The 12,981-nt window shown below is 30.8% G+C and overlaps 1 protein-coding gene across 1 annotated transcript in view; it reads left to right on the forward strand.

Annotated features, from left to right (window-relative positions):
• LOC145324452 (uncharacterized) overlaps window positions 1-10,236 on the forward strand; it is a 37,110-nt gene extending 26,874 nt beyond the window's left edge. The window contains exons 7-13 of the mRNA XM_080167039.1: window positions 1,991-2,078; window positions 2,699-2,779; window positions 3,580-3,675; window positions 3,856-3,971; window positions 7,128-7,280; window positions 8,151-8,222; window positions 10,177-10,236. Of these exons, the coding sequence (XP_080023165.1) occupies window positions 1,991-2,078; window positions 2,699-2,779; window positions 3,580-3,675; window positions 3,856-3,971; window positions 7,128-7,280; window positions 8,151-8,222; window positions 10,177-10,216 (646 nt within the window). The 3' untranslated portion in view covers window positions 10,217-10,236. The remainder of the gene's footprint in view (window positions 1-1,990; window positions 2,079-2,698; window positions 2,780-3,579; window positions 3,676-3,855; window positions 3,972-7,127; window positions 7,281-8,150; window positions 8,223-10,176) is intronic.
• Window positions 10,237-12,981: the final 2,745 nt, after the last annotated feature.

Below are 12,981 nucleotides of genomic sequence, written 5' to 3' on the forward strand. Positions count from 1 at the left end.
ACTCATTAACCGCTGGATCGACATGGTTCTCCTTTACAGTTAAGCGCTTCTTCTACATGTTCCAAGAAAGGATTATAAATTGTTAAGGGAGGGTATCTCCAATCTCCTAAAATATATAGCCGCTAGGAAAATAACACACTCCACCATATTTTTACTTTGTTTACATACAAGGTAAAATAGAGGGTAGCTTATTTCCTCTCCTTAACTAAAAAGTGTTGTAGTAAAAAAATTCTTTTTTTTATTTCTATGCCATTAGAAAATATATTAGTCCTACCTTCCTAGTTACTATGTGTTCAATTATGCCTTTGCTAACTTGAAAATATGAAGTGGAAGGATAAGTTTGTAGATTTGGGCACTTTTCTTGCCACACCATATTACATAATGATAAGGAAATAGAATACAAACAATTATACTTCAGGATTAAAAGGCATTCTCATATATAGTTTTAGTTACACAATAGTTGAAATAAAAAATAGGTAGATATTTTAAAATTCAAATGATATTTTTAAATGGGAGGAATCATAAAAATTCTTGTGATTATTTACCCCCCATCTTTATCAAGTTAAAATGATATAGGTTAGTGAAACAGACTGGGCTTGTTTAAATTTTAATTTACTAGCTTTAATGTCTCCAGAAATTAATTAAATTTTTATGTTTGATGTCATTTTTTGTCTTTTTTTATATATATATTTTAACTTTTACATGAAGAGGTTTCGTAAACTTTTACGATTAAATGTTTTTTTTTCCATTTTTCTCATTCCTGATTAAGATTATTGCAAATTCATAATTTGTAATATTTGTTTCATTTAAAGAATATCCCTTTAAACAAATATTTATGAATGTATTTATCTGTTGTTTAAAGCTCATGGATTCACAATATTATGTAATCTAAGTTTAATATGTTAACTTGTACTAAAAATTAAGGGATATACATTATGCACTTGTAAGTTTTAAATAGATGGTGTATAAATCATGGGTCTAAATGGATAAGACAATGACCGATACTTTGTTGTACATACCCAATCTTATCCATTACCCCTTCTGTATATTACCATCAGTGAAATGTATGGACACTTAACTTGATAAACAACCAATCAAAATTCAATAAAAGAATCCCAAAGTTGTTAAGCCAACGAATAAGAAAACTTTGGGGACTAGCGTAATAAACAGCCTAATGTCCCCTCCCTCCCTGTGTATAAATAAGAGTTTTTTTTTTCAGAGTGGAACCAATATTTCTTTTTATCTCGGACAAAAAGCTAAAGAATTTGCACGCCCATAACCATATTTAAACACATTCGCGAAATATATAAAACTATACAAGCCTATGAATCATTTAGCAGATCTTGTAATAATTGCTTTTCTTCTGTTAATGCAAAACAAGATTCGGGGGAGGGGGGGGGGGAGGCGAAGCGGGGGGTTATGATAGACTATCATTTTTGACAATGACATTGCAATAAAAAAGTCTAATTAAAACTACTTAAACTCTGATTAACTGAGAAATGTAAACGAAAAAAATCATTTTTAACTTTTGTAGGTTTTCTACCGTTATCGTCATTTTATAGGTAAATAACGGTAGCAAGTGGATGATTTAAACCTTTTTTGGGTAAAATTTAATGAATTTAGAATTAGATCATTAAAATATATTTTAAATTTGTTCTAAGATTTTCGTGTCAAAAATTACCCTTTTTCCACTTTTGAGAATTATAGATAAGTACTTAGTTGTTGTTATGTATATTTCCTAATTAAACTAATGGTTTTCAACATAATAGGGTATTTTCCATAGAGACCGTACAGTACACATACATATGTATATGTATTTTTTTTTTTTTTATGTTATCTATAAGCAATAGATACAGTCGCTTTCACATGTATTTTTTAGTGTGGAATAATCCCTGAGGAGGTGAAAAAAGGTCACTATAAGCCCTCTAGTATTATTTCAAACCAAACTTTTTATGCACTATATTGAAAACACATATAATCTATATTTTAGATCCCTGGTGAAAGACCTACGAAGTTTGTCTATGGAGACCACAGATGATTCAGACAGTGGAGTAATACTAAATGAATCTGATTTTAAGGTAGTTTTAAAAAATCTATCTTCTATAGCAGCCAAATAAATTCTTAGTCTTTTTTAGAAATACCATTTAAACATAAAAGTTTAACTTATTTTATTATTATGAATTTACTAACGAAAAGAAAATATACACCAGAACTTTTCTGGACTCCTAATATATAAAGTAGTATTTTATTGTCGGAAGCTTAAGATTTCCATACCTACTTAACTGGATAAGTTCTTATATTAAAGGAACTTCACAAAAGTCGTAAAATGGTTTTAGGCTATTTTTCTGCTTCCTTCTTACCAAATTGAATCAAGAGTCCTTAGATGCTAGGGGCACGGCAAAATAACTTTATAGACAAATAGATAGACAAATTAAGAAACCTATAATTTTACAAATATTAGATTAGAACACTAGAGAGGGAAGGGTGACCTTGTGCCGTTTCTCAATTTGGTCTTTGAAAATCAATCAATTATGTTGTGAATATTACCACAGCCAAGTAGCAGAAAACAATCTTATAGCAGACGAAAAAGGTCATTGAAAAGGGAGGGAGATAGTTATCTGTATATACATCTATACTATAGATCTGTTTTGCATATTATAATGTACCCAATGTCCCTAAGGGATATCTGTTATTACAGAAGGAGTATTCACTGCGCAAAGACGAGGAAGAGGACACATTTCTCAGCAGCCAGGGATTCAAAGACGACATTAGAGCTCAGGTAATCATATTTCTCAGCAGCCAGGGATTCAAAGACGACATTAGAGCTCAGGTAATCATATTTTTCAGCAGCCAGGGATTCAAAGACGACATTAGAGCTTAGGTAATCATATTTCTCAGCAGCCAGGGATTCAAAGACGACATTAGAGCTTAGGTAATCATATTTCTCAGCAGCCAGGGATTTAAAGACGACATTAGAGCTCAGGTAATCATATTTCTCCGCAGCCAAGGATTCAAAGACGACATTAGACCTCAGATAATTATATTTCTCTGCAGCCAGGGGTTCAAAGACGACATTAGAGCTCAGGTAATCATATTTCTCAGCAGCCAGAGGTTCAAAAACGACATTAGAGCTCAGGTAATCATATTTCTCAGTAGCCTGGGGTTCAAAGACGATATTAAAGCTCAAGTAATCATTATAGTATGGGTCGATTTTCCACTTTCAAATAGATGTTGGTTATTTCGCTCTAAGTTGATATAGAACACTGAACTCATTCCTTTTTTTAACTAAATTAATTACAACGAGTTTGGTTTATTTATCAGCTCCTAGAATCATCCATTAAATGAATAAAATACATCTTATTAAACAAACATGTCTAAATAGATATAGGTTTTTTCATCTTCTCGTTGTATCACCTTGATTTAGTCCTTTATCTTTAATATGCTTTACCAATAGTACTTTTTTTATTTCAAAATTTATATATCATGATATTGGTATGGAAACCATGTTTAGATTTGAATGGTATTCATATGGTAACCCTGTTTAGATTTGAATGATATTGATTTGGCAACCCTGTTTAGATTGGCGGGAAAGAGGAGAGCCACGTGATCAGGTCCATATCAGATGTTGTCAAGAACTCCAGAGTTGGCAGACTATTTGCAAGAGAATTCTCTTTCAGGAATTTCATTTTAAATTGCAAATTTTACACATTTTTCTTTCCATTAAAACTTTATGAATATCTTCCTTTCTTACATTCTACTTCCCCAATAACAACCCCTTCTTGTACATATTTTTTTTCAATTTAAAACATTTTAATTTAATTGTTAATCAGCAAATAAACATGAAATGATTTTGTTAGTAACATAATTGAATCTGAGTCTGAAGCCAGTGTGAGTATGGGAAGTGAGATACACATGAGAAAATCTGCTTTATACTCAGATGATCAGATTAGCTGCTACAGTGGTAAATCCAGGTGAGCATTAGATTACTATTTCTGGTTATGAAGGTATTCATTGTTGAATGTCCTCTATCCTAAAGCATATGAGAAAATCTGCTTTATACTCAGATGATCAGATTAGCTGCTACAGTGGTAAATCCAGGTAACCATTAGACAACTAATTCTTGATATGAAAACTTACTTATTTCGTTGTCCTGTATCTTTAGCACATGAGAAAATTTGCTTTATACTCCAGGTGAGAAATAGATTAGAAATTCATGTTATTTTATAATTTGATGCTAAGTGGTAAATCAAATTAAGGTAAAAAGATCACTAATTTTTGTTCGTTTTTCCATTGAGAAGCTTTACTTTCACATGGAAAATATTTTTATAAATCATAAATCAGGGTAAAGATATCTTCATTTGAAAACAAAAAAAAATTACTTTTTATATTTCTAATGTTAGGGCATCAAAGTATTATAAGTATCTTTTTGGTCTAAAATTGGTTCTCTAACATTAATACTCTATTAGCCAAGTACACTAAATTTTGTCCACAAATTTAAAATGTCAACCCAAATTTTACAGAGATTTCTATTCATTGGGCATTTCAAGAATGAAATACAAGTGTATGGCAACATTCACGGCAATTTATTATTTGTTCAATATGAGGAATAGAGACATTTATTTTAAAGATTTTAATACTTTTAGAGAAGCAGCTTAGAATGCCTAATAATAAATTACGTCATACAATACAAATAACCAATGATACAGTATACATTGTAATTGACCAATCATTGGTCATTTGTATTGTATGTCATTTTTATTAGGCAATGTAAGCTGCTTCACTTTTATATTGTGCATTTAAAGAAGGAATTTTATTTTACTTATTTCATATCAACGAAAATCCCGTCTTTAGATTTAAAATATGTTTCTAGGCTTATTAAGCATATTTTTGAAAATTAGGCAGCCTTAAGTAAAGTAAGTAAAAGTCAAAATTAGATATTTCTAAGCTTTGGACAGAAATGTTTCGTGTTACATTTTTCTAAGATGGCTAAACATATCATGTACTTTTAAGATGATAAAAATACTAATCTAATGAAAACTTTGCATGACAAATAATATCTGTAAATTTGAATATTTTTATTCAAAGAACAAAGAGGAGAAATTTAAACAGAAGTGGATAAAGCGAAAGTATTTATGAATTTCAATATTTTTCATGAAAAAAATGATAAGCAAATACACTTTTTTATCCTTTTTTATTTCTGATTTTGAATACATCTCTGGCTAAAAATATATTTAAAAGGTATACTATTGGATATATTTATCTAAACATAAAATATTAGGCTGTCCGTGTGTCTGTCTGTCTGTCCTAATTAAAAGATTTGTCGTATCTTTAAATATGATTTTCAAAAGGTTTATGAAAACATTCTTTCTCTTGGTTTAGTTTTATGTTTTTTTTTAATACTTGGATAAGTCATTTTTGTTTTATTTAGTTTTTTGGACAATTTTATTTTTTCCTAAATTCGGCAAAGTTTTATGAATATACCAATTTGACGGTATACTTACACTTCCGAACATAATTATTAACATGAAGTAGTAAGCTTTTTTTTCTGTAACCACTTAACTTATATGGTTGTCCTTTACATTGAAGTTTCTTATTGGTCCAGGGAAGATTTATACCTTTTTGGGGGGGAAGGAATATCACCCTCCAGGATAAATTACCCCCAGAACACAAAAAAATCCTTTTCACTTTAAAACTTTAGATTAAAAGTGAAGGATTGACTTTCATCTCTCCTCATTCCCTGAACTGCCCCTAGAGGCCTCTGAGAGGGCGTAGCTGCTAGTATTGATAGGTGCAATTGTATAATTTTACTAATATGAAACACTAAATACAGGCGTGATGAATCATATGTAGAAGTGGATGTACATCAGATATTACGGGGTGTATAAAATGTAAATTTTATGAATAATTTTAAGTTTTCATGTTACAGTAAAAAAGACCCCTTTTAAAAATCGCAAAAATGATAAAAATATTAAATCTAAGTTGCTAAAACTCTGTGCGAAACCATTATTCTTATATAAAAAATATATACTTTTTGACCATATAAATATTGTGAAAAATGATCAGGGTGTAACGGACCGTTCATTAGTTTACTCCTCCTTTTTCCCTGTGTATACTAGCTACCAAAGGCAAAATTTGACACTTAATTGTAACGGGTAAGAATGACCAATTCAAAAATACCCAATGTCTCTTACCCAATTTACCATTTATCTTATACTGCTATTTACCAGATATAGTTCCAAGGCAAAATTTCACATATTATTGGTATGAGGAATAATAATGACCAATCCACTACTGTCATGCCTCTATCCATGAGAAAATGATATAATATGGAATGTTTGCACAAAAGAGAGATTTATCAAAGAAGTCAATTCTAAAAGATATAAACTTGAAGAAATGTCAGAAAAAAACTTTTTCTTTTTTCTTTTTCTACAAAAATATTATTACAATTTTAACAGCATAAAGCATTTTAAGAAGATAATTTTTAACGTGAACCTAGTTAAAGTGTCAGACTGATTATGACGTAAAAAAATTAGCCAATGAGAGGCCACTATAAATTTTACCATTGGTCAATAATGGCCTCTCATTGGCTAATTTTTTTACGTCATAATCAGTCCGACACTATTACTAGGTTCTTTTAACGTTTCATTTTTTAGTTAGATTATCATTCTGGTTATATTTTTTCCCTATTTTTTTTTTGAGGGGGGGGAAGGGGAAAGTAGGTTACCTTCCTTTTAAAATATGCTTTGAAAATTTAAACAATATGAATAACCCTATCTATCCTTTGAGGATTGGGGATAGGGGAGCCCCCTGAGACTTTTGAAGGAGTCATTTATGATTTTTAAAAAGAGGTACAACTAAACCAGCCGGGAAAATGCGTAACAAGCTTATACTTTCCAAGCAGATTGAAGTTGTAAAAATGTTTTACTTTTATTTTAATATTGTGTTAAAACTTTATTCAGCATAATCATAAATTAAAATTTATTCAATGTAAGTACATGTAGGACTCCATAACTGCTCCATAACTTACCTGTGCCGTTTCAACCACAACTTTTTCTTCGCTATTTTTGGATGTTATCATCCTTGTTTTGTTCTAAACTGTATTTTTAAAAAAAAAATACGTTTTGCAGGTACAGTGACGACACCCTGTATTCTATGCGTCACCATCTGGACACCAGCCTACCACTAAATCTGACCGACACGGCTAACAAGAACAACACAGGGTCATGTGGAGCGGGCACCAACCAAAGGGTTTATCTTAACCACAGAGGCGTCCTCAAACCCAAGGAAAATATCAGAATTTATGTTCAGTAAAGGAGTAAATTATTTACTAAGTATATTTGCGATAACTTTTATTTAATAGATTCTTCCAATTTTTAACATTTACAAAACAGCCTGCTTTATTGCTTCAAGATCCCCATGTCAGATCTATATAGGAAATAAATGTCTATAAATGAGCTCAAGAAATAAATGTTTATGGAATGAATAAAGTTTTTCAATCCATGTTGATATTTGAATTACATTGAATTGAAGTATTTAATCTTGATTTAATAAACAAAAAATATACGTTCATAATATAGAAAATCTAAGAAAACTCTGTTTTAAAAGAATTCGATTGTGGCGACACTTCCGTAGTGTTCAAATATTAAAACTAAAATTTTAATCATTTTAACCCTTTGGTGATGGTAATGTAGATAAAAAATATAATTGAAGAAATCTTTTTAAAATCATTTGAAATATTAAATATTTACTTCTTTCTTTTAGATAGTAATGGCGAGGGAGGAAAATTTAAATAGATAAATAGATATGTACTTATAGAGAACTAGCCAATAGTGAGATAGTTATATCGAGCCAACTCTAGTTATAGATAAGTGGCACAATATCTTGCCGATAACCTCTCCCCCCCCCCCCAAATTTTTTTGTTTTCAATTTGGTCAGATTATGGACCATGCAATGATGTAGAGAACTCTAACACTGTTAGTGACCTATTAATAACTTAACCAAAAATATGTCTGTTTTGTATGTTGTCTATTTTCCGTTAAACCAAATAAATAGAATAAAAGTATGTTTGATAAAAATACTATTTTATATACAAAATTCAACAGAGCTAAATTATAGAAAACACTAATAAAATACTGATTTTTTCTTAATGAAAAGGATGTGAAATATAAGAAGATAACCAAAACAAAATCAAAGTCAATGGAAGAACTTAGAGAAAAACTGAGGTAATGAAATATTAATCTACATCCCAATTTCCATCTAAATATTTACAAGATTCCTTGCGTAGAATCTGCATTAGAGTCTATTTTACTTTTTTTCATTTATTTGATAATCAAACTTGAAATAAATTTCTATACGGTTAGGCATAAAGTTTGTCTATATAATTAAATTTCGGTATGTGTATTTGTGTGTGTGTAGGTAGGTGTGTCCAGTTAGATCTCGTAAACGGCAGAAAATTATAAAAAATCTATTCTTAATATTTCTATTATCTTTAAATAAAAAAATAATTTTAATCGCCCTTTAATTTCAAAACCCCTAAATGTTAAAGTTGAAGCCATTAGATTGTAACAGGCGTCAGCAGCCGGACGGCTGAGGGTGGCTTTGAATTAGAGTGGCTTAGAGTGGCTGAGACTGTGCGTATATGTCACTGGCTGTGGCGGTTGCTGATGAGAGAAGCGGCATAGGTTGGCTTATTCTGCCGCTCAGCTTTCTTGTAACCAAGTAGTTATTTGCGGCTGCCATAGTGATTAGTATAGCTACTACATTTGCCTAAAAGCCGCTTGATGACGTTGGATCCAGCTGCCGAGTTTACAATATTATGTTAGAAAATACAAATCTAAGGTGGAAAGAATGTAGGAAACAAAGTTGAAACCATTAATTTACTACTTGAGACAATGGATTTAATATTAAAAGGATCGTACAACAGATTTTCATCTTCTTTAATATAGAGAAACTTACAGTGGGCTAAAATAATAATTACCTCCTTCCAACCCCATTACCACATCCCCTTCCCTCCTACGGAATGAGCAGAAACTGTCCAATTGACGTGTTCTATGTTAGCAAGTTAAATCGACGACAATTTTTCCCCTGTCATAATATCTACGTATATTCTACTTCCCTTCTTGAAACAAAAGTTTTCTCAAAATTTTACTTTTCCTTAATAAAACTTAATAAAAACTAATACAGGTTAAATTGATTTTTATTAGTTCTAATAATTAATAATTAATTTATAGCATACTTTCATTCTTACTTAATACAAAATATGATTTTTGCTGGGCATTTTTCCTTTAACATGTATTTCTTTTGCTGTCTATTTATTTATGTATACCTATTTATCTTTTGTTTAGAAATATATTTTTCTGATATATTTTTGTAAATTGTTTTTCTCACCTCTGAATTGTTTCTGTAAGATTAATTCTTCATCCCATAGAATAATAGAGAAAGACAGCTAAATATTGACTAATTCTTATTCTTTGTTTGCATAACTATGTTTTTAAAGGTCTACCCTCTTTTAATAGGTAGGCCAATCTGTCTCAAATTAAGGTGCGTTGCCACGAAAGGGACTATACCCAAATATTCAAGGGATTTATTATATTCTGGTAGCTCTGCCCCTACTATCTAGTAGCTCTGCAAAAAGATTTGGAAAATATCCTAAATAACATCTCAAAACTTGAATATATGAAATTGATGAGCCTAAACCCAAACAAGGATCTATAAGATGCTTCTCTTAAATGTAGAGCTTAATCAGTTCAATAGATAGTGATATTGTCACCGACATATGAGAGGGGGGGGGGGGGGCTGTTATGGATACACATCCATTCGGCAAACCACTAGACTCAAAAATACTATCAATCCACCTATTTTTACAAATAAGCATTACTAAGGCATGGAATATATATTGAAATGTTAATTTTTCTTGGTTTAACCAGCTAGCAAGTAAACTACTTGACAATTCATCTATTTTAATCTGTGATCTTCCACCAATAAAACAAAAGTTAGGAAAAATAAATCCTAGCAACCTATAGATTCAAAATTATTTCACATTTTAACACATGTTAAATTTGTGTTATGGTTTATAATATTTTCCCATTACGACTACAAAATACTTTGCTAATTCTTCCACTAAGAAAAAAAATGTTATGTTACAATAATTACATTTTCTTAATGTTTCATTTTCAGGTTCGAGACCCCTTTTCAAGAAGATAACAGTGTTTTCTAACAATTAATTTTTGTGAAAAATAATGAGAAAATCTGAAGTGATAATTTGATACATTTACATAGTGATAATTTATTGTAAACCTGGATTTTTACCAGTTAAAATTGAAAAGAATAATTTATTTTTCAAATGATATTTGTATCCTTTCTAAACTAAATGTAGAATTTATGGGGGTGTAAATTAAAATTATATGGAGTTCGTCGGAATCAAGGACAAGGGAATGCTATTCTGACAAACAATTCTAAAAGAAAATTTCACCACAACCCCCTTCCCCTTTTCCTCCCCTTCTTTCCCACCCCTCTTCAGTTACATGAAACACTTTATAAGGTTTCGTGATTTTACATGAAAACTTTATAAGGTTTCGCGATTTTTTGTAGAATTGATAGTTATAATAGCTACCCCTGGTCGGAATGTATAGTTAGTCCCCCATTTTTGTCTGGGGGATTGGACGAGAGCATTTTATTATAAGCCACTGTCTTAATGTTAATTGGTTTACAAGTTCAAGGTATAAAATTATACTTTAAATTGTCTTTTATGTATTAAGAATTTTTTTCAATTATTTTTAATGTATAACGTTATTAAGCTATGATAATTATATAGTTAAAAAGAACCTTATATTTGTTTTATGGAAACTGATTACTTTATAAAGTATGAACAAATAAAAATTATGGACCAAGTCATTTATACGAAGTACAGCTTTGAATAATCGGCGGTTCAACAAATCTGCCAAAAATTAATTTGGAATGGACAAGACCCAAAAAGGAACCGATAAAAAAATCGTGCAAACTCTTTGCTAGTAGTTTACAAAGCTGGAAAAAAGCCCTTCTTCATATAATTGGGTAGATCCATTTTTTTCAATTATTTTATTTCTTCTAAAGTAAACATTAATAATATGTAAGAAAATTGATTTAATTTGTTTTAGTACCATTATTATAAAAGTTATAAGAAAGCAATAATTAGAAACATTTAAGTTTTAGTTATAAGACTGCAAAATACCAAAAGAAAAAATATGTATTTATAACATTTTTTAATGCTTTATTATGTGTGAATCTTTTTAAAGATGATTGAAATTGTTTTCCAGTAAGGCTTCGAAACTGATTAATATCCTCTGGATTAGAAGTTGTTCTTAGCCATACTGATAAATCATGTATAGGATCGTATTATAAACAATTTTCCATAAATGTTGAAATAAAAGTAATAAAATTAATACCAGTTTCAATCTTATAATTTTCCATTTTAGCACAACAGAAAGCTGTCTATAATACAATGTGATAATAGTTATTTCTCGCATCGTATTATAAACGGCTTTTCGCGGATATAGAAAGTACAATTATGAGATTAAAACTAGTTTTTTTAGCACTGAGGTGCCGAAGGCAACGGCAAAAAAAACTGGTTTTAATCTTATGATTGCACATTATTATATTCGTAGAAAGCTGGATATAATACGATGCTAGACATAGTTTTTTCGTATGGATAAGAACCGGTGCCTATCCACCGGATTCGAATGAATACGAGAAATAATTATTATTAAATTTTATAACAATGTCAGAAGAAAATGTGAACAAAAAAATTATGAAAATTCTATAATAAATTCTACTTATGTGTGTTTACTGAACTAATTTGTTTATGTTATTAAACCATGGATGGTTATATTTAAAAGTAGCGATATAATATTCCTGTTGGATTGTAAAATGTATATTGCAATAATAGTTGCACTGTTAGTTTGTTCCAACCAATCGATATTTAGTTAAAGTCCCCTAGGTTTTAGAGACAATCAATGAAAAAATGGCTATTTAAAAAACCTTGGGAGCAGTATAAAATACAGTTCAATGTCACCTCCCTTGGGGATTCATCAAAATCCGATTCCTGCATGTTAGAAAAAAAAATGGTGGCAATAATCCCTTTCGTGGCAACGATTCGTCGTATTTTTAAAATGGCTTTTTATAGGTTATTTTAGGTTATACTATGTTATATTAGGTTAGGTGATTGCCCCACAGGGTTAGGCAATTTGCCCCGCAGGGTTAGAGCCCCCCGTAGGTGGGGAAACGGAATTAGGTTTGATTTACAAACCCCAAAACAACTATAAACTTTATCTATACCTATGAGAAGCTTCAGTGTATAGTATAAATATACCGTTTCAGTGGTTAGCTAAATACTTTTCTACAAACAGACACTAAGACAGTTAAACATCCTGTTACTTTTATGTTTGGTTTTATGTAGATTTTGAATGCAATACAATACACTCATATTGTAAGGATGCTACACTACAAAGTACAAGCTTAATTTGATATGAAAAGGAAATAAGACTCTTTAACAGAACTTGGTACGATAGCCGCCAAATTTTGAGAGGCCCAGGTTCAAACTAATAGAATGCAGTTTAGCTTCTGATTTTTCATTAAGTCTATTAAATGTGGATAACAAGAAAAACAAGGAGAATAACGTTCATTAAAAGCGAAGAATTTTATGTGGCACATAAAAGCAAGCAACAAAGTTCTAAGGATGCATAAGAGGGAGAGAGAGAGAAAGAGAGAGAGAGGGAGAGAGAGAGAGAGAGAGAGAGAGAGAGAGAGAGAGAGAGAGAGAGAGAGAGAGAGAGAGAGAGAGAGAGAGAGAGAGAGAGAGAGAGAGAGAGAGAGAGAGAGAGAGAGAGAGAGAGAGAGAGAGAGAGAGAGAGAGAGAGAGAGAGAGAGAGAGAGAGAGAGAGAGAAAGCATGTAGTGCCTAGAGTTGAGTTGAGCAAAAAAAAACTCTTAGATAGTGTCTTGTGCA

Source organism: Acartia tonsa, chromosome 7 (assembly GCF_053477335.1).
Source record: "Acartia tonsa isolate MP-2025a chromosome 7, ASM5347733v1, whole genome shotgun sequence".
Classification (NCBI taxonomy): Eukaryota; Metazoa; Arthropoda; class Copepoda; order Calanoida; family Acartiidae; genus Acartia; species Acartia tonsa.